At 41.0% G+C, this 20,853-nt stretch overlaps 2 protein-coding genes across 4 annotated transcripts; both read left to right on the top strand.

Moving 5' to 3' along the window:
• The first annotated feature begins 6,302 nt into the window (after positions 1–6,302).
• depdc1a (DEP domain containing 1a) lies at positions 6,303–15,352 on the top strand. 3 transcript variants are annotated; one of them, XM_070447577.1, is made up of 14 exons: positions 6,340–6,448; positions 8,035–8,112; positions 8,290–8,555; positions 10,096–10,240; positions 10,332–10,450; positions 10,537–10,667; positions 10,757–10,804; positions 10,948–11,085; positions 11,668–11,762; positions 11,818–12,724; positions 13,192–13,364; positions 13,456–13,632; positions 14,005–14,193; positions 14,411–15,352. In XM_070447577.1, exons 3-14 carry the CDS (start codon positions 8,323–8,325, stop codon positions 14,552–14,554), a joined length of 2,499 nt encoding a protein of 832 aa, XP_070303678.1. In that variant the 5' UTR covers positions 6,340–6,448; positions 8,035–8,112; positions 8,290–8,322; the 3' UTR covers positions 14,555–15,352. The 3 variants fall into 3 exon arrangements, with proteins under 3 accessions (XP_070303677.1, XP_023859694.1, XP_070303678.1); XM_070447576.1 differs by lacking the exon at positions 8,035–8,112 and having other exon boundaries at positions 6,303–6,448; XM_024003926.2 differs by lacking the exons at positions 8,035–8,112; positions 11,668–11,762; positions 11,818–12,724 and having other exon boundaries at positions 6,303–6,448.
• An 896-nt stretch (positions 15,353–16,248) lies between these two features.
• Positions 16,249–20,257, top strand: LOC111975570 (retinal Mueller cells isomerohydrolase). Its single transcript, XM_024003928.2, has 14 exons — positions 16,249–16,339; positions 16,714–16,796; positions 16,925–17,075; positions 17,435–17,542; positions 17,642–17,783; positions 17,871–18,018; positions 18,108–18,189; positions 18,388–18,520; positions 18,651–18,790; positions 18,877–19,006; positions 19,130–19,244; positions 19,388–19,482; positions 19,598–19,709; positions 19,919–20,257. Exons 1-14 carry the CDS (start codon positions 16,329–16,331, stop codon positions 20,065–20,067), a joined length of 1,599 nt encoding a protein of 532 aa, XP_023859696.1. The 5' UTR covers positions 16,249–16,328; the 3' UTR covers positions 20,068–20,257.
• The last annotated feature ends 596 nt before the right edge of the window (positions 20,258–20,853 follow it).

Consider the following 20,853-nt stretch of genomic DNA (forward strand, 5'->3'; position numbering starts at 1 on the left):
ACCTACCGTATTGAGCAGGTCGTACATTTTGATTAAACCTTCACAAGGTCACAACAAATGCAGTCGTTTTCCCTCTGTCAAATCCTCTAGTTTACGATTTAGTCACGTTCTTAATTAAACTTGCACAAATTCTTCCTTTCGGGTGGTGACGGTCGGAGTAAATGTAGGTATGTGGTATAGCTACTTCCTTGAATGGTGTTTTGATTTCTCAATCATTTATCTACTTAGATACTTCGCTTGCATATAATAGCAGCCTTTTGTAACACTTGCTGCGATGGGCACAGCATGCGCTGCGCTACAGACTTACAATGTCAATCAAACAGGTTCATTGGCAATTGGAGCGCCCACCCCTACGCAACGCGGATTGGCTCATATGTTTGATTGACATGAATTTTAACATAACTGCGCCGATGTTCATAAACTGGAAGCCAGATTGTGAACTCACAGGGTGCAGGCTGTTGATACAGATGGTTACATTCCCTATTTATGATGACATCTATCCTCAATGATGCAGACCTTTTCTGAGCAATATTTTTTTTTTATCACCTCAAGGAGTTGGGAAAAAATATATATTTATTACATCTATCGAGGCCTTTAGCCTGTGTACCTACAACAGTAGTCTATCTGTTTGTGTAATTAGACATTTAAAGATATTATGCATATGATTTACACAAAACAATAAAATGAATGATGTGAGTTTATTACAGTCCGAAATGTGCACATAATCTGTAATTACACTGTATTTACATGGGTATTATTACAGTGTTAATATGGTATTGTCGAGAATACACTGAATAAAGATAGGCTATTCCAGACCCAACCCAGGTATCCCCATGTGACAGACCAACAGTACAGCACCCTGCCACATAAGTCTAATGAAACATGAATGTCCACATAGTGACATACTATAAAATTACACAACCTCATTTCATAATCCACAAGCATGGTATCAGTAGGCCTGGAAGAATCTCATCGAAGAACAAAGCTATGTCACATGAAGGAACTGATCAAACTTTTATTCAGAGAATTACATCAAGAATGTAGCCTTCAAACATCTATAAAGACATTTCTTCTGAATAGAATTGTACGTCCCTTGTGAAAAATGCCATCATAATCACTCCCCTTCAAATCGCCCCTCTCCTATGTAATAATCGAAAGGCCCATATCTATGCTGTGAATATGAAGTGGAGGGTGATTGGTAGGAGGTTATCTGACTTGAGGTTTACTGTTTTATTTTACAGTTGCTTAGCAACAGACTGATATGTGGAAAGTGGAGAAGCGATGTGATAAAAACTGTTAACAGCTGATGGTCTTTAGTCCTTGACTCCAAGCCGGTTTGAAATGTTTCTATGAACTCAGAATTTTGAATATTTCAAGAACCTCTGAATATGAATTGTTACTTATATACCAAATAATTGATGGTTACTAACTTACTTTTCAATGTTGCACCTTTAGAAGAGAGATGCATGCATGGTGTACTCATTAGATACATGCTATTCAATCAAAGTCAAAACATTAACCACTGTATCATATACTTGTGTATTACACACCCCTCCTCACTCAACGCAGCCAAAGACATAGTGAAGCTTTCATTCCAGCATAATTTGAGGGCCACACTTGTAGTTTATATGAGGCCATAATCGTCCACTGCTGGCCAAGAGCTATTGCACAGTGATCCTCATTGAAATGATTTGTAACACATCCTCATGCTATGTCTCCTCTGCCTTTACATTACCTTCACTTAGGTCCATGTATGACATATACCTCTCTTACTGCAATAGACATTACTCTGCAGATCTAGATCACAGCTAAAGAGGGTCTGGTGGTGGCTTGTTGGGGATGGTTGCAGTGAGTAATATATGCAAAACATATTAGCTGCAGAGCATGGCAAGAGTACAAACAGATCTGGGTCAAGCATGGAGTATGAAAATAAAGCATCAATGCATCCTACAGGCTGTGCATTACTCATACACGAGGTATATGTCATACATGGACCTAAGTGAAGGTGATGTAAAGGCAGAGGAGACATAGCATGAGGATGTGTTACAAATCATTTCAATGAGGACGTCTGCATCTTGGACAATATGACTAGTGTACAGCAGAAGCTTTTAGATACAACGTGTTGTCTCAACAGGGTAGTGAAGTAACGAATTACATGTAATCCATTACATGTAAGGGATTACAAAAAACGGTATCTGTAATCCGTTATGTTGCGGGGAAAAATATTGTAATCGGATTACAGATACTTTTGAAAAACGAAATGATTACTTCGAGGATTACTTTTAAATTCAGAAAGGATGTTTGACATTCAAATCAGCATTGAAAAAAGACGCAAGTTTAAGTTTGTTCCACCTGAGTTAGTCTGACCCCAAGTCAGAGACCACTATCATGACACACCAAATGTGTTTGATGGATTGCGGGAAAAAAGCAGGAATAGGCTTTTGTAGGCTACAGTCCAAGCTATGTCTTCCAATGGTGCGACTGCTGTCGGTATCCAAAGATTATCCAACTTGAATAAAAGCTTGGAGGTAAGGATGACAGCAGTAGTGTAGTCTACAGCGATACGGATATCACTTATTATTGATATCTACATAGCACATTGATGTGAATCACATTTTACCTGAAATGCACAAGGTCCTCTACACCAACAATTAATCCACAGATAAAAGGGTAAACCGAGTTTGTTTCTAGTAATCTCTCCTCCTTCAGGCTTCTTCTTCTTTGGACTTTATATGGCGGTTGGCAACCAACTTTAAGAGGCATTACCACTACCAACTGCATTGGAGTGTGAACCTCAGTTCATCTTTCATTCGACCACGTGGGTATATGCTCCTAAAAATCAATGAGGAGATGGGAGAGGCGGGACTTGCAGCGCTTAAAGTGTCACAAATAGAACCTTGTTCTGTTTTAGTGCCTGGCTACGCAGATGCTCGTTGACGCACGTGAGCAGTCTAGGTGCAATAATTGAATAACATGTATGTGTACATTTATTTTGCAACGCTCGCGCACGTGATGCGAGCTGTGTGGTCAGCATGTTACGGATTGTGGTTGCTGTGGATGGCTGTTCACAAATCTAAATGTGAATTTGAACCCAATAATGGTTGAATTCAAGAAGTTTAAGCTGCCTATAAATCATTGATTTTTAAACCAGTGGACAGCTAGTGAAAAATATGCTCTTGCAACAGCTGCATAGTGCGGATCCCAGCCTATGGAATAAAAGTGGGACTTTTATTGCTCAATCTAATTCCTGCTGATAAATAAAATCCATAGGCCTAATGGACACATGCTCAAACTCACACACTTTTGATAGACTTAAAGGGGCAATCTGTAGTTGCTACATCCATTTTGGACTTACAAATGATATATATTAATGTAAAGATATAATTTAATTGTATTACTATATGTAGTAGAAAACGATGGGTTAGAAGAAGCCTACAAAACCAACCCATAAAGTAAAATGTAACATCCATGTATGGCCAGCTATGTAAACTTTAACATTGATTTACCCTGCAATAGATGTTGTTCAATTGGTAAAATACATTTTTGTCTTCCTCTAATGCCTCTTATTGGGAAAGTAATATAAAAGTAACTGAATGTAATCAGATTACGTTACTGAGTTTGGGTAAATTCCAAAGTTACATTACTGATTACAATTTTGGACAGGTAAATAGTAACTGTAACTGATTACATTTAGAAAGTAACCTCTCCAACCCTGTGTCTCAAGTTGTGCAAGTCTTCAAAGTTTTGAGATTTGAGGTGTATGTGTAAAAGACACAGGAACTAGTTTAGTGTTTTTGTTTTCCTATTACTGTTGGACAATGCAACACCCATCTATTCATTTTCAATCTTTTCTTACAATCAGTCCTGACATTAGCAAATCTAAAGCACTACCCTAAACCTTTTTATCATGTGTATCTAACCTCCCTCCTTTTACATTTCATCTTTTGTGTCACAGCAATGCCTAATTGGATAACACACTGCAGGAGGTGTTAAGAGGCTACTGACAAACTGACAAACTGAAATGGTACACCCACACAGACAGTGTGGTGAAGAAGGCGGAACAGAGTCTCTTCAATCTCAGGAGGCTGAAGAAATTTGACTTGGCACCTAAAACCCTCACAAACTTTTACAGACACCCAATTGAGAGCATCCTGTCGGGCTATATCACCTCCTGATATGGCAACTGCACTGCCCGTAACCGCAGGGCTCTCCAGAGGGTGGTGCGGTCTGCCCAACGCCTCACCGGAGGCAAACAACCTGCCCTCCAGGACATCTACAACACCCGATGTCACAGGAAGGCAAAAAAAGTTCATCAATGACAACAACCACCCGAGCCACTGCCATTTCACCCCACTATCATCCAGAAGGCGAGGTCAGTACAGGTGCATCAAAGCTGGGACTGAGAGACTAAAAAACAGCTTCCATCTCAAGGCCATCAGACTGATAAATAGCCATCAGTAGCACATTAGAGGCTGCTGCCCTATATACATAGACTTTAAATCACTGGTCACTTTAATAATGGAACACAAGTCACTTTAATAATGTTAACATATTTTGCAATACTCATCTCATATGTATATACTGTATTCTATTCTACTGTATCTAAGTCTATACCGCTCTGACATTGCTCGTCCAAATACTCATATATTCTTAATTCCATTCCTTTACTTTAGATTTGTGTGTATTGTGTGTATTGTTGTGAAATTGTTAGATATTACTTGTTAGATATTACTGCACTCTCGGAGGTAGAAACACAAGCATTTCGCTACACCCGCAATAACATCTGCTAAACACGTGTATGTGACCAATAAAATTGTATTTGATTTGAAAACCATTTCCATTTAATATCACTGTTTCCTCTGTGCTAGATGTATTTTTTTTTAAACAGTATATGCATTGGTTTATTCGTCATTAGCACATTGTAGAAGCAAAGTTCAGAAACCTTCTCAAAGAAACAAAAGGAGAGGCCCTTATTAGATGATTTACAGACAGTGTTGCTATCCAGCTGTGTCCCACTGTAATTCAACTCACCCAGGCCTTTTATTATACAAAGTAGAGCCACTTGCTCTGTTTTCCCACCCATCTGTCAAACTCACCCTCCTCACCATTAGCCATCATCATATTGTTTTTTGAAGGTTTTACAAAGATCTATGCTATAAGAAACCATTATCAAAATACCCAAATTACACATTGTTATCCTGATATTACACAGGGGGAAGGAGATTCTATGGTTTTATACACGTGATTACAGTTGTTATTCCCACACGACAGTTCTCTGCTGTGTTACTACCTTTCCCATGTCCTGACGAAAGGTACATCAATAAAAAAGTATAGCTGAATATGATTAGACTCCAGGTTTAAGTTATGGAATAATATAAATGTTGGTGAATAAGGGAGGACTTGTCTACGGGAACCAGCATCTACTACTCTGTAGAGTAGGTTCATCCTGCGGATGGATTAATGGGATGAATGAGTGTGTGTGGAACAATGGGCCCGGGGGAGGCAGTAACCCTGGACAGTGGAGGCCCTTGGTGATGAGATGATAGTATTAGAGCTTCCTGTCCTGCAGAGCTCAGCAGGAGGGACTGTGTGTACTGAAGCTGCCTCCTCCTCCTCTGAAGATCTGAGCAGAAACCACACTAGTTTGCTTCCTTCTGTCAGCTTCCCAAAAATACCTAATTTTCGTCCCTCTTTCAATCCTGGAGTTTTCATTTTCATTTCAATATTTAGGACCATTTGCACAATTTAGCCACCAGCGTTTAATGAACAGCTTTGTTGTAGACAGTTCAGAAAACAAAAAACTCAGTCACAAAGTTTGATGCCAATCACATCAAAGAACAGTACCTGCCTGTTCATGAATGGTTACTTTACGTCTCATGAATGGCTATAATCCCTGTTTTATATATGTTCATGTTTACAGTATCGGCTCACTGTATTTATAGTTAAATGTTGGTAAGTAAACTAAACAAACTGTATTAACGTATTTTAGTTTTGTAGGCTACTGTACTGCTCTGTTTGTTGTGGGGTCATACTGTATGCACTAGGTGGCAGTCTACATTCAATTGTTTCTCTCAAAAGTGATGCTTCTCAGAATTCACTGCTACATGATATAATTTTGACAATCTCTAATAAAAATGACATACATTGTTGCCTGTGTTTGCGTAATCATTCATGATTCTCGCCAAAGGTCTCGCCTATTTGTTTGGATCCCACAGTACTCTTTTGTGTAATTTGTCCACCAGCCTTATGAATAGTCACATGACAAAGATGTTGTCCAATCAGCTGCCTCCAGAAGAAAGCTCGTAATTTTAAACGGTGTGGAATGCCACTGGTCGCTGCATCGACAATGTGGCACCGATAACCAACAAACTACAATAATTTGGGTTTGCACGTTGATATGATGAGTAATCATATTGTCACTCCTGGGCCTTACAGGGCGACAAAACTGGTAAGCTTTTCTTGTACACTTCTTTTTGTGAAGTTAGCTAGCTAACGTTAACCCGTTAACTAGTGTTACGATGCTAGCTATGCTAACGTTACAACTTGGGGAAACGAGCTAACTAGTTATGGTGTAAATTGGGCAACCTAGTTACCTATGCTGCAATTTGGGCAAATAGGCTGGCTAGTTAGCTAACGTTAGTATGTTGCAACTTTGGTGGGTTGTTTGGCTGACTGGCTGGCTAACGTTAACTATGCTGCAAGCTGGCTAGAACTGTGCAAATCACTCACAATGTAACGCTGTCTGTTATCGGTGTTGTTTTTTCCAGAGTCGGACAGCCCTACAGATTTTAGGCCAGCAATATGTTACTGGGGATTAGCTAGTTAGTGACAAATCCCTGATCGTTTTCCTTTTCTGATTTGACGTCAGGATGATATCACATCAGCGATTAGCTTAGCAGTTGAAACACTCCCCGCCCCTGTTTCGGTAGAAAGATGAGTGATGGGGCTGAAGAATTGTAACCACTCAAATTAATAGACAAAACTATGGTAGCCCTTGATCACGACTCTCAATTCCATTACACATAACGTTACGAGTCATTGGATGAAGGTGTCCTTCTGTATGGGGGAAATTTGAGCGCTGGGGCATTTAACAATCAGAAAATTAACGAGGTATTGTTTTGGATGCAAGGACCGTAACTTTCATTTCGGCGATAAATCATGAAAATATAAGTTGTTCCCACATGGCCATATCTAAATGTTACAGCACTTGTGGAAGACGAGGCGACCACCTGTGTGTAAGCGTAATTCTGGAAGTGTAGCAGAAGGGTAGTTTTGTTGGATGGAGTCACCCATAGCTGTATGGATGTGTGAAACACTTACTGTAGCAGTTTCTGTTTTATTTGAAGGATTATTTATTTCTGCTGAAAGATAAGGGCCATATGTTTCGAAATCCAATATCTCAAGCGATGATTGACGTTTCTAAACGTTCACAGCCTAGAGTTTGAGAGCAATGGATGCAAAGACTGACTATGACTATCCATTATACCAAACTGATCATGTTTTTAGGCTATATAGTGTTACATTTATAGTTCTATGAAGTGTTATTTTGTTTACAAACACTGGAGTAAAACTAGTCCGGCTGTGATACAGTTCATTGGTGTATATACATTCTGAAAACATTTGTGTGTAAATATTCCTTACAAGTAAGAATGTTGAATTCAATTACATTTTAACTTACTCTACAGGTTGTTTGTACTTCAGCGGCTCGAAATTTGAGAAAATATACTTATGAAATACTTTTTAGAGAGGTATGTATATGGTTCGGTTTGGCACCAAGGTAAAGTCAGTTTTACATAGGATATTCGGTTTTTGCTCGTCAGTAGCTATTGAACCAAGCATGCCATGACAATAAAAATTGTATATTCTGAATCAGGGGAGGGTGGAGTAAAATCCACTTTTTATATATTGAAATCTGAATACAAAATTGAACAAACCTCACAGACAACCGGTAGAGTAAGTGCAAATGTAATTTTATTCAAAATTCTGGCTTGTAAGGAAAGTTTACCCGATTTTGCACAAATTTGTGTATTACAGGCTGGTTAATCAACTACAGTAAAACAAGCTTATATTTTGGGTTCTGATGGGGTATGACAGTTAAACAAAGCTCATGAGGTATGTTATATTCTTCAAGAATCAATGGGTACATAATTAATTCACACAAGTCCAAAAATGTATGTATCACCTGCAGATTGCACCTTTAAACAATATCTAATGTTACAGATAACTAGCTCATCTTTTGAAAGTACTGTGTGTGTGTATATAGCTAGCTAAAACAATTTTAATTTGCAGTGGAATGAAGTCACAAAGCTATTCCGAGCAGGGATGCCTCTGCGGAAACATCGACAACACTTCAGAGTGTATGGGAACTGTTTTACTGCCATAGCAGCTGTCGACTGGCTACACGAACTGCTCAGGAACAATAGTAACTTTGGACCAGATGTCACCAGACAACAGACTATCCAACTGCTGAAGAAGTTCCTCAAAAATCATGTGATCGAGAATGTGAAGGGCAGATGGGGTTCAGAAGATTTGGAAGACAACAGCCATCTCTACAGGTAGCCTAAATCCTAGACGATGAATAAATAGTTCAATCAGGCTGTTTACCATTGAAAAAATTGTAGACCACAGCCAGCATATAAGTGGGCATTCCCTCTCTCGTGTGAACATACTTTCCCGCATGAGCTCACGGTTCCTCCATAATCTTTCACATTCTCACTCGAGGGGGGGGACAGCTGAATTTGGTCTACTTATAGATACACAGCAAGGCGTGGCTTAAGGTGACTACGCCCCCGAGTAGGTTACTCCCATTTAATTAGCCTAACTTTGGCATCATCCTAAGCAAACGGACACTTTCCCCCCTTTTTTTTCAGTAAATGTTTTCGGCCTTGTCGATATTAACATACTTGGCTGTCACAACAAATTATTTGCATGATACTTATTCTGCAACTCTAATTTGTTACCCGACCTGCTAACACTTACAGAAAAGATGTCACATTATACTTATGTCATTGTTTGTTAACCCCTAGCTTTTTCGCCGGTTGGTTAGCTGTCTGGCTAGCGAGATAAGTTAGTCTCGATCTAATTCGCTAGTCGCGTAACTACTTCCACTTTTTGCCTACCCTTGAACAGTGTAGTTATTTGAAAGAGTTGCTTCTTGTTGGCTTGCCTATATGTCCTTTCAACTTGCCGGAGTCCAGCTGGGCATACAACCTTACCAAATGGCCCTAACAAAAGTAGCCTATATGGCGATGTTTACACCTACTTGGTGGAATCTCCAGGCTTGCATAAATATTAAAATACAGAAGAATATTATAGCTGTTATTTGGACAGATACAGCTCACTAGTCCATACTACAAGCTAACTAGCAAGCTTTATGCAAAGCAACTTACCGGTGATTAAGCGCTTGAACACACAAATGTACCGAGTAACTGGAGCCCACAGCTTTCCATCATCAATAGCCTGAAACCATAAGGTTTGTCTGACCTGGTCCTTGGGAAGTTGATTAAACTTAATTAGGTGGTCTTTTCTCCATTCAAACAAAACGGTACACAACAGCTTTTCAGCATCTTAAAAGCAGGGCTAGCTAGCTAATTGAAGAAAGTCTGTTGGAATTGTCTCTTTGGCTGATAATCGTGACATACATTCCATGCAACAGTCTCTGTTCATGCTAACATTTTTTCGTCTAGAATGAAAGTGTTTTAGGTATGATGTAGTTTGTTTAAGACGACATGGAAGTATGTTAGATGATCAACCAAGAATTTCCACAATTTTTATAGAATGATACAATAAAAGAATAAACATTGTCGGCTTATGCTTAAAGTAGGCAATTTAACATGGGAGTACCCTACGGCTGCACCTTACTCGGGGGTGTGGTCACGTTAAGCCATGGCGTGTGTGTATTGTCCCTGCCCACCAGAAATCTACAATCTCTGGGGCACCCCTTCCGCGGGGTGGGGGCAATAAGCAAACCAGTGTGATCCCACCCCGAAAGAATGAGGGAGTGGGATATCTCGCTTTCTCTACCATCTCTGGCCTGAGTAATCTTTTTGAGTGTTTCATTGAAATAATTGTATTATTTCACATTTGCTGTCCTAGGTTTGCTTCAACATCTCCTTTGAAACCAATTCCCCATCGCCCACCTGTATCAGGGCCTGCATCAGTAAAGAAGAGTTTCTCAATGAAAGAAAAGGAAGGCTTCTTCAAATGTAGGACTTCCAAGAAACCTGACAAGGAGACTACAGTAAGTATTGTTGATATTTTAGAAAATGGTCTCCTATTGTGCCCCCGGTATGATTTGCTCACATAATTGACTGAGAAATTGTTTCTCACAGGAAAATGTGGATCCATCAAAAGAAGATATGGAGACTGAGCCTGTGATTGAAGTGGTCCAGGCCAGAGCACTAACAGAGGAAGATATTCAGGATGTTTGGAGAGGCATCACTCTCACACAGTAAGATTCACTCTTCATTTATTTAAAATCCTTCTTAAACATTTTAATGAGTAGATCCTTATTACATTGCCTCTTTATTCTTTCAGCCTTCAGAAAACATTGGGATTGACTGCGCTTGAGGATGTTTTGGATCCAAGACACATCAATTCTCAAAACATTGTGTACAACATGACCAATGTGAACAAGCATGGGGTTGTTACACTTGAGGACAAGACTGGTATAGCCTATTCTTTCTCTGATTTATATCTGCACTGTGTGTACGCAAAATGTAAGATGCATGGTCATTTATTAGCCTTTTCTCCACAGATGACCTCCCACACTGGGTCTTGTCTGCAATGAAATGTCTTGCGAACTGTAAGTAAGATTTTACTCAACTGTTTTAGTGGCATATTGTATTGAGAAATAGATTTCACCTTACACAAAACAAGACTAGGCTCTCAATATGAGAGCTATGTTTTCAGACCAACATCTAAAAAATGTCACTGAACCCGTTCTAGGGCCGAAGTATGATTCCAACCAGCCATCCTATCCTGGGTTTGAGAGGGATGTGTTTAAAACGGTCTCCGACTACTTCTACAGCCTCCCTCAGCCACTTCTTACATTTGAGTACTATGAGTTGTTTGTCAACATCTTGGGTATGTATGCATTTTGCAAGCTTTAAAATTGAATGCAGTGTTAGAGGTGAAATGGTTTGACAAACTTAATTTTTGGGGTTTCCCTGTTCCTCTCTAACCTAAAGTGTTACTAAAACCTGGATTGAATTAACCTATAATGTAATTTTTCCATCTTTTGCAACTAAGCTATCAACATTTGCAGTCATTTGTAAGTTAAAGTAGAGGACAAATCTCAGGTGTGGTTATTGAATTCAGGCAAATGTTCTAAAAAGTTTACTGTACTAGTATTCATCCTTCTATATGAACTTTCACATTTTTTACAAGAGCTCTATTGGATAAGATTTAGTTTGTCTTGTCTCCACTCTGCAACTGAACAATAAGATTGACCAGATACAAGCAGCATGAAACTGCAACTGGTTTGTGTTATTTCCCTCCTAACAGAGGATGTGACTCGACTGCTCTGTGGCTGACTGTGACATTTGTTATAACTAACTCATGTGTGTCCAATTAGCTATTCCCTTTCCCCACAATGTGCCAACTCCCTTGTTTATGTCCTGCCGGCTTCACAAGTGTTGTTTTTGTTTTTGTCTGGTCTCTTGCTAGTTTTATGTGGCTACATTGTGGCTCCTAAAACTCAAAGAGGAAAGCGAAAAAACCAAGAGGAGCCCAGCTACCCCCAGCCTGCAAAAACCCCTCATCTAGCCACAGCCTGCAAAGGAGCCCAGCTACCCCCAGCCTGCAAAAAACCCTCACATGAACGGTGCTGTTAACCTGTTCAAATCAACGGAATGTCTGCTGTTGAGCTTAATTCGGAAAGAGGCTTTTGAAGAGGGCGACTCACCAATGAGAGAGGTGTTCAGCTCAAAGGCCCAGTCCACGTTTGCAGCTCTGAAGACGGGCTGTGTCGGGAGGGTCCCCCAGATGGGTCTGACAGGCCGAAGGGACAGTTCTGGGGATGTCCTGGGAGGCAGCTCTCCGAGTCTTGTACGGTCAGAGAGCAGTGGAGCCTCATCAGTTAGGCTCAGAAGACCCAGTAGTTGCTCCCTGGAGAGAATCTTGGATGAATCAGCTGACTCATGCTCCCAACACAAGTTGTTCCAGTCTACAGAGAGTCTGGTGTCTTGCAAAAGTAACAGTGGCAGCAAGTACAGCACCCCACCTCAGAATAAAACTGACTCTCTGTCTGTTTTAGACAGCTACCCTTACTCTGAACCCCAAGTCTTTGTCACCATGGCAACTCCCAGTTGCATCACCAGTTCAGGTGTGATGTCTGTAGAGGGTAGCACTCACAGCTCCAAAAGCGAGGGGGTCAGAAGCAGCATCTCACTACCAATGGACAACCTCTCAGTCAGTCAGAAGCCCAAGCGCCCTAGGAGCATTGGTACCTGTTTGGATATAGCTGAGCACAGAGGGATGTCTGCCAGCTGTTTCAGTATTAACGCCCCTGTAGCAGAGATCACCGTGAAGCCAGACTCCTCCTCCACTGTTGGCCTGAGGGGTCCCAGTCTGCTCAACCTGAGGGCCAGCAGCATGGACCTCCGAGACCTCAGAGCTGGGCCTTCTGTTAGCAGGCGCTGTCAGAGCTCTCTGGACCTGTCCAGGCCAACCCTTGCTCTGCCCTCTGTGTTCACTTATGCACGCCGTCTGAGTTCCGAGCAAAGTAAGCCTACATCTGCATGCTTGTGTTTGTGCTTTTGCATGTCTTAACACCTGGCCTAACATTGCTCATTGGGCTTGCACTAATATGGGGTGAGACTCTAATTGTCCTTTAAGAGAAGGTTATCACTGCAAGCATTTCAATTGTAATCATCTGGATACTTTCCAGAACTTCAAACTGCCCTGTTTAACGTATTATGCCTATACAATTACATTTAATGATGACGTTACATTTAATAACTTGTACACATAGTTAATGCAGTTCTTGCTGTAGAGAAGCAAGGGCTTTTTGCCATTGAGATATTGATTTAATCTTCCAAGTGAAATCACACAGATGCTTAATCCGCTTCAATGCATTTCATTAGCCTCAAGTCCTAGTGGTGTGTATGCATCGTTTTGATCTGATGCATATCAAGGGTTGAATACATGCCATTCCAGTGTACAGTAGTGTGATTGTGTATATGTGTGAAGGTCTCCTCCAACCTCAGTTGGAGCGGGTGGCCATTGAGGCTCTGCAGCTCTGCACCCTGTTGCTGCCCCCTGCCAGCCGGAGGAAGCTCCAGCTGCTGATGAGAATGATCTCCCGGATGAGTCAGAATGTGGACATGCCTCGGCTCCATGACGCCATAGGAACACGCACATTGGTGAGGGCTGAGAGAAACACAGGTTTTACAATTCTGCGTGTTGATTTGAACATATCCTCAACTCCATTATTCAATCCCATTGTGTTTCCAGATGGTGCATACGTTCTCTCGCTGCGTGCTGGGCTGTGAGGAAGAGGTGGACCTGGATGAGCTTCTGGCCACCAGACTGGTCTCCTTCCTCATGGATCACCACCAGGAGATACTCCAGGTGCCAGTCTATCTGCAGAACGCTGTTCGAGACCACCTGGTATACCTCAGAAAAGTACAGGTATAATACTGTCACTCTTATAAGGTATCTATTACATACCATAGTTGGTTACGTGAGTTGTCATGAAATAGAATTTTCATTGATTTTAAACGTAGACTCAACGAAATAACGTTGCCATGAGCAACACTAGCTATTGCGATGAGCAAGATGCAAGACTTCCCGGTGAAGGAAGTTCCCTTCACTCTGTTTTCAATGTGGTAGCTATGGGACCAAAACAGCTGAGAAATTTAGCCTCTCGCTTCAATGCTCTTAGTTGTGGAAATTGACCCACTATTCTATTTACTTTGTGCATCTACGTCATATCGCTGAGTCTACCTTTAAAGAAAGTAGACCGCGACGTGTTGAAAGTGTGACTATCCTCTCCTCCTCTAGATAACCTACCCAGGTAGTGGTGGTGTGGGGGCCCCCATGCCCATCTACTCCTTCTGCAGACAGATCAGTACCGAGGAGTTTGAGGAGCAGAAGCGGAGTGTGTCCCAGGCTGCCATCGCTGACCTGCTGGAGAGCCTGATCAAAGACAAGAACATGTCTGTGAAGGACAAGAAGAAGAAGCTCAAGCAGGTAACAAGTTAGACGGCATGTTGTGTGAACACTTTCTTCATATTCTCTTATCTCACTACACAGTACGAAAATGTATGCATTCACTATTGTAAATCACTCAAGACTGTCTGCTAAATGACTAAAATGTACAAATGTAATCTCACTGCACATTTGTGTACAATGTATCCCCCCCCCAAAAAAGTGTTAATCTAAAGCTAATACATTTTTGTATCATCAGTTTCAGAGGCAGTATACAGACATCTACGCTCTCCGATTTCCAACGACTGAGAGCGAGGCGCAGCTTTTTGAAGATAAACCAAAGATCAAACCTCCAATGCTGATAAGTATGAAGAAACCAAAAGCTTTTGGAATTAGAAACTGAAGGTACAATTGGGAGGCAACTGTTTGTGTGGAATATTTTTGTTGTTGCTTGAAACTAGACCTGGCAGCTAAATGTAGGAAGGTGGGAGGAAACTACTGTGGGGACCACCACAATTTAGACTGCAACTATGTAACATTTGTTTTTAGGGTTGAATTATGCATGTTTTATGTTAAGTAATGTTTTTGTGTATGTAATTTCTAAATACTGCAGTATTTATCTTTAGTGCACCAAATAATTTATTCGGGATTGATGATGACCTCGTATGGGAGTATAATAAGTGAGCCTGAAGAGGAACCTGTAAGCAAATGACAATTTGGGAGTCGATTCTGATAGATTTATTTTGAAATTGATCCAGATTTATACACTTCAATTGACATCAAAGTACAGAATTTAAACTTTCAAGCATTTGCGTTTTCCAGGGATTCATTTTATTGTTAAGCATGGTATTAGTCTACCTAGTTTATTTTCATAGGGTTGTATGAAATGCTTATAATTTAACTTTGTTCATGTTTTTCTGTGTATGTTTTGACACGTCACTTCTCTGTATTTTTATTCCATTAACATTCTCAAGTTGAGCTCAAACTACTTTATTGTATATTTTTGGTGTGGGATTTTATAAAAAAAAAAAAAAAAATCCTGGCAAGTTATGTTCAGCCATTTGGGATAATGAAGTTTTGCACTTTTCTGTCATTTTTAAATGAACAGTAGTTTAGACCAGTCAATACAATGGTTAATATATATACTTGACAAATATGTATTTTTATTGCCATTTATGAAGTATTAAACCTACAAGGGAGACTTTTGGACTCATTTAGATGCATTTTCTCAATACCTCTTTATAGCTGTATACCTAACCTCAAAGGAAGAGCCATCAATTACATATCAGTTTACCCTTTGACTTGTATTGTTATTTCCCCGCAAAACATCTGTTTACTATGCAACGTTCTTGACAATAAAGTGTTCAACTGTAAAACAAAATCCTCTTTACGAATTGTGCAAATGTACTTGCCTTTATTAGTGTTCTAGGACGGGGTTTATTTAGTCATATTTGTTTACCTCCGTGTCCTTGTACTGTCTGTCTGGCACCAGAAGGGAGAGACAGTGTTAACTCTGACACAGAATTCCATGAATCTTTGCACTACACCTGGTGAATGTGGCAGAGCTCTGCTGTTAGAATTCTAAGTGCATTGAAACTGAAGATGGTGAATTGCATGTCCCTCTGAGTCTGACCTCAACTGACCTTCATCCCTCTAGATCGGGATAAAGAAAAGGAAGACCCCTGTTAATCATACATGTGCACCTTAAACACCCTCTGTGTGGGTGCCTACACAGATTATTGTAAAAATTTGAGTTAAATTTAATCTGGAATCCATCCAATTAGTTCTAAATACTGTGGGAACATCTTTCTCTGACATGTACAAAACATTTGATACAAGCAAGAAAGATATTGCATAATGAAGTACATAACTTTCCTGTTTTTTCTCTTGATTTAGGTATGTTTGGTGGGCTCAGGTTAGCAAATGTGGTTCTGGTCTTAATTACGCAGAGAAATTCCTGAAGGAGGAGTATTAGGGCGGTGGGTTAAAAGTACATGGAAAGTGAATGGTCTGGGTACAAAGGGATTCTTGTTTCAGAGACCTCTGATTGGTTTGGGGGGAGGTTCTCAAACTCCCGGCGCTCTGCCTGGGAATCTAACAGTGTCTAAAGGCTGCTGATCACTCCACAGTTCAGACTGATTTCCTGCACACAAGCTGTGTTTATTGTCAATAGGAAAATGGTTAGTCGGTGAGTAATTCCTTTTATACATTTTCCTTAGCTTCACAACTTTTTTCCCCATACAAGAATATAAGTTGGTGAGTAAACTACCTCTTTTTGCATACTTTTCATAACTGACAGGAGTATGTAAGTTGAGTAACTGTTCTTGTGCAAAGCTTTTAGATCAAAGCATTTTTTTCATTACTTTTGCTGCATGCTAGTGTAAAGCAGTTGAACATGTTTTTTTTTCTGGTCAGATTTATTTAAATTTAACTAAAACATTTAGGCAATAATGAGGTATGTAATTGTGTTTTTAGGTCTGAAAAGATTAGTTGGATCAGCAGCCTAGGATTTCATGTGAATAGATGTTTCTATTTGATGGAGTAATTTTGTTCGGTTTTCAGAATTGAGCATCCGGCTGGTGGCTACAAGAAAATCTTTGAGACATGTGAAGAGTTGAATGAGCCTATTCCTGCTGTGGTTGTAGGTATGTGAGGAACAGGTCTGAGACTCCACTACCCTTTGGTTTACAAGCGAGAAGGTTTGTGGTTTTATGGCGGTTAAGAGCGGAGTGAGCACAACAGGGTAACATGGATCATTTCATGCTGTGTTCAGGTGTGATCCCAGAATGGCTGAGCGGCAGTCTGTTGCGTCTTGGACCCGGCCTGTTTGAGGTGGGGGCTGAGCCTTTCTACCACCTCTTTGATGGCCAGGCCCTCATGCACAAGTTTGACCTAAAGAACGGCCATGTGACCTACTATCGGAAGTAAGCCCCTCTGTGTGTTGACTTCAGTGATGTGTAACACTTTTCAACCGTGAGGTAGTAAAATATATATTTATGAGGGCATGCAATAATTTTACACTACACACTGGTGGTAGTTGTGCAGTTTTGTGAAATGTTCCCCTCGGCCCATAAATTTGACTGGAATGTTTTGAGAAACCTCAGTGAGGACTGTTTCTCATTAAAACAGTGAATACTAAAACACAGTGACCTACTGCTGCTTTCAAAAGCTTTGGAAAGAGCTGAAACAGAAGTGGGCCTATCGATTTCCAATCTATGTTCCAAGCTACATGTTTAAATGATATTGGTTGTAATTATTGTTCTTAACTACTGTTTCTCTAAAGATTTGTCAAAACAGATGCCTATGTACGAGCCATGACAGAGAAAAGAGTGGTCATCACTGAGTTTGGAACAGCAGCCTACCCAGATCCTTGCAAAAATATCTTCTCAAGGTGATTTGCTATCATTTTATGATAATCAAGTTAAACACTCATGGGTCATGACTTAGTTATTAGACGCAACATTCAAATTGTCCATTCTTGTCTTTGTAGGTTTTTCACCTACTTCAAAGGGATTGAGGTGACAGATAATTGCTTAGTGAACGTGTACCCTGTTGGTGAGGATTTCTATGCCTGCACAGAAACCAACTACATCACCAAAGTGGACCCAGACACACTGGAGACTCTGAAAAGGGTATGTGCTGCTCCCTCTGGCTGACATCAGATTGAGTGAACATAAGAACTCTCGTCACAAAGAAAGTCTCACAAACTCTTTCTCCAGGTGGACCTGTGTGACTACCTCTCGGTCAATGGAGTGACAGCTCATCCACACATTGAAAGTGACGGAACGGTGTACAACATTGGGAACTGTTTTGGGAAGAATATGTCACTGGCCTACAACATTGTCAAAATTCCTCCCACACCGAAAGGTTTGTTCTGTATACACCATTGATACTATATTCTGCAAGTGAGATGTCCCTAAATCAAATGGCTATCTGGTTGTGATTCTTGTTTTCAGACAAGTCAGATCCCATTGCAAAGTCCAAGGTTCTTGTGCAGCTCCCCAGCAGTGAGAGATTCAAGCCCTCCTATGTTCACAGGTTAGTGACATTGCTGATTGTCAGGATACAGTTTTCAAAAGTTATGTCTGGTTTTCACCTATAGGATTAAATACATAGAACAGACAAATCATTTACTTGATTGTTAACTTTTGGAAAACTGGGCCCCTGGAGTTCACATTCTCGCGTGTAACATTCTTGCACATGAAATGTATTAACTACTTTTTCTGCCTCCATCAGCTTTGGAATGACAGAAAACTACTTTGTCTTCGTTGAGACTCCAGTGAAGATAAACCTTCTAAAATTCTTGACCGCTTGGAGCATCTGGGGCACAAATTACATGGATTGCTTTGAGTCAAACGAAACCATGGGCGTAAGTAAAGGAACACCTAGACCACTATTATCAAACTGTATTCAAGGCCTGTTAGCATTTCAATGTTGATTATTGATACTAAAATAATCTCTGTCTTCATCACTAGCTAACCGTATACCTTTTCATCTAGACATGGTTCCATCTGGCTGCAAAGGACCCAGCTGAATACATAGAGCATAAATTCAGGACTTCTGCCTTCAATCTCTTCCATCACATCAACAGCTATGAGGACGATGGCTTCATCGTTGTTGACCTGTGTACTTGGAAAGGGTGAATACTGACCGGTTGTTGTAATGACTTGAAGAACATATGTACAAGACACTTATCCAGTGCCTCTTTCTCTTGTTCAATTTTAGTCATGAGTTTGTCTACAACTACCTATATCTGGCCAACCTGCGGGAGAACTGGGAGGAAGTGAAGAAAGCTGCTATGAGGGCACCTCAGCCAGAGGTCCGGCGATACGTTCTGCCCATGGACGTCCACAAGGTAAGTGTTGTGGCCTTAATCTTGTCATTTCTGGAGTAAGGAGTTATCACTGCTTTGATGTTATCCTCTCAGGATAGAGGACTAAATCAGTTAAGTTTTTCCTGTTTGTACTTGAACTTGCAGGAGGAACAGGGGAAGAATATGATATCCCTTCCGTACACCACAGCCACTGCAGTGATGCGCAGCGATGGAACCATCTGGCTGGAGCCTGAGGTTCTGTTTTCTGGACCACGACAAGGTAACACACACGCAGCTTGTTTCATTAAACCTTGAGGGCTCCCCTATTCTTATACCATCGAATGCCACTAAATATCTGTCCATCTGTCATAAGATTTCCCTCATTCGATTGAATCAGTCAATTGAATTCCTTTATCATTGCAGCTTTCGAGTTCCCTCAGATCAACTACAGTAAGTTCTCTGGGAAGAACTACAGCTATGCCTATGGACTGGGCCTGAACCACTTCATCCCTGACAGGGTGAGTATAGCATGCAGACAGGAACGCTGGTGATGCATTAGCCAAGTCTGATGATTAGACTAATCTGCTAATACAGTCATTCTGGGAGCAAGTTTTTGATTGTGTCATGCTCTAGATCTGCAAACTGAACGTGAAGACTAAGGATACGTGGGTGTGGCAGGAGCCAGACTCTTACCCCTCAGAGCCCATCTTTGTGCAGACCCCAGATTCAGTGGAGGAAGATGACGGTAAACAGAGGGATTTTAGGCGATTCTATATCATGATAGACAGGAGGCACAATCTGTGGTCTTTAACATTAACTGATCAGGTAGCATGACTTACCTAAGCAGGATCTACCTTATTGTGATGTAAAAGGCCGACATACCAATACTATACAACTTGAGGTGGGAGGATTCTCTTTTTGTAGTTGTGACACTGCTCTTTTCCCTCTTCCTAGGGGTGTTGTTGAGCATCGTGGTGAACCCTGGAGCAGACCAGAGGCCAGGGTACCTCCTCATCCTCAATGCCAGAGACCTGACAGAGATCGCACGGGCTGAGGTGGAGGTCATCATCCCTGTCACCTTCCATGGAATGTACAAGCCTTAGGACTACATTCTCAACACATCTACAATACCACTCCACAGGAGAAAGGGACAATCATAATACTAAAACCTTTGTTGGGGATGTATAAAATAATAATTATATCACTGATGTAGCCTGTTCGTGGCTTAGTTTCAAAGTCAATGTTGTGATATACACTGTACAAAAGTATGTGGACAGCCCTTCAAATTTGTGGATTCGGCCATTTCAGCCACATCCGTTGCTGAAAGGTATATAAAATCACACAGCCATGCAATCTCCATAGACAAACATTGGCAGTAGAATGGCCTTACTGAAGAGCTCAGTGACTTTCAATGGGGCATCCTACCAACATAGGATGACACTTTTCCAACAAGTCAGTCAAATTTCTGCCCTGTTATGACCTGCCCCGGTGAACTGTAAGTGCTGTTATTGTGAAGTGGAAATGTCTAGGAGCAACAACGGCTCAGCCGTGAAGTGGTAGGCCACAAGCTCACAGAACGGGACCGCTGAAGCGCGTAGCGTMTAAATATCATCTGTTGCAACATTCACTACCGAGTTCCAAACGGCCTCTGGAAGCAACGTCAGCACAAGAACTGCATTCTCTGGAGTGATGAATCACGCTTCACCATCTGGCAGTCCGAAGGACGAATCTGGGTTTGGAGGATGCCAGGAGAACTCTACCTGCCCCAATGCATAGTGCCAAATATAAAGTTTGGTGGAGGAGGAATAATGGTCGGTGGCTATATTTCATGGTTTGGGCTAGTTCCCCTTAGTTATAGTGAAGGGAAATCTTAACGTTACAGCAAATGA

This window comes from Salvelinus sp. IW2-2015, linkage group LG16 (assembly GCF_002910315.2).
Source record: "Salvelinus sp. IW2-2015 linkage group LG16, ASM291031v2, whole genome shotgun sequence".
Classification (NCBI taxonomy): domain Eukaryota; kingdom Metazoa; phylum Chordata; class Actinopteri; order Salmoniformes; family Salmonidae; genus Salvelinus; species Salvelinus sp. IW2-2015.

Coding starts and splice junctions, on each gene's coding strand:
- LOC111975570 (XM_024003928.2), top strand. Junction 17,784..17,870: donor CACTGGAGACTCTGAAAAGG/GTATGTGCTGCT, acceptor CTCTTTCTCCAG/GTGGACCTGTGTGACTACCT. Junction 19,483..19,597: donor ACCACTTCATCCCTGACAGG/GTGAGTATAGCA, acceptor GTCATGCTCTAG/ATCTGCAAACTGAACGTGAA.
- depdc1a (XM_070447576.1), top strand. CDS start 6,398: ATGATGAGTAATCATATTGTCACTCCTGGGCCTTACAGGGCGACAAAA. Junction 10,668..10,756: donor TACACTTGAGGACAAGACTG/GTATAGCCTATT, acceptor TTTTCTCCACAG/ATGACCTCCCACACTGGGTC. Junction 10,805..10,947: donor AATGAAATGTCTTGCGAACT/GTAAGTAAGATT, acceptor AACCCGTTCTAG/GGCCGAAGTATGATTCCAAC.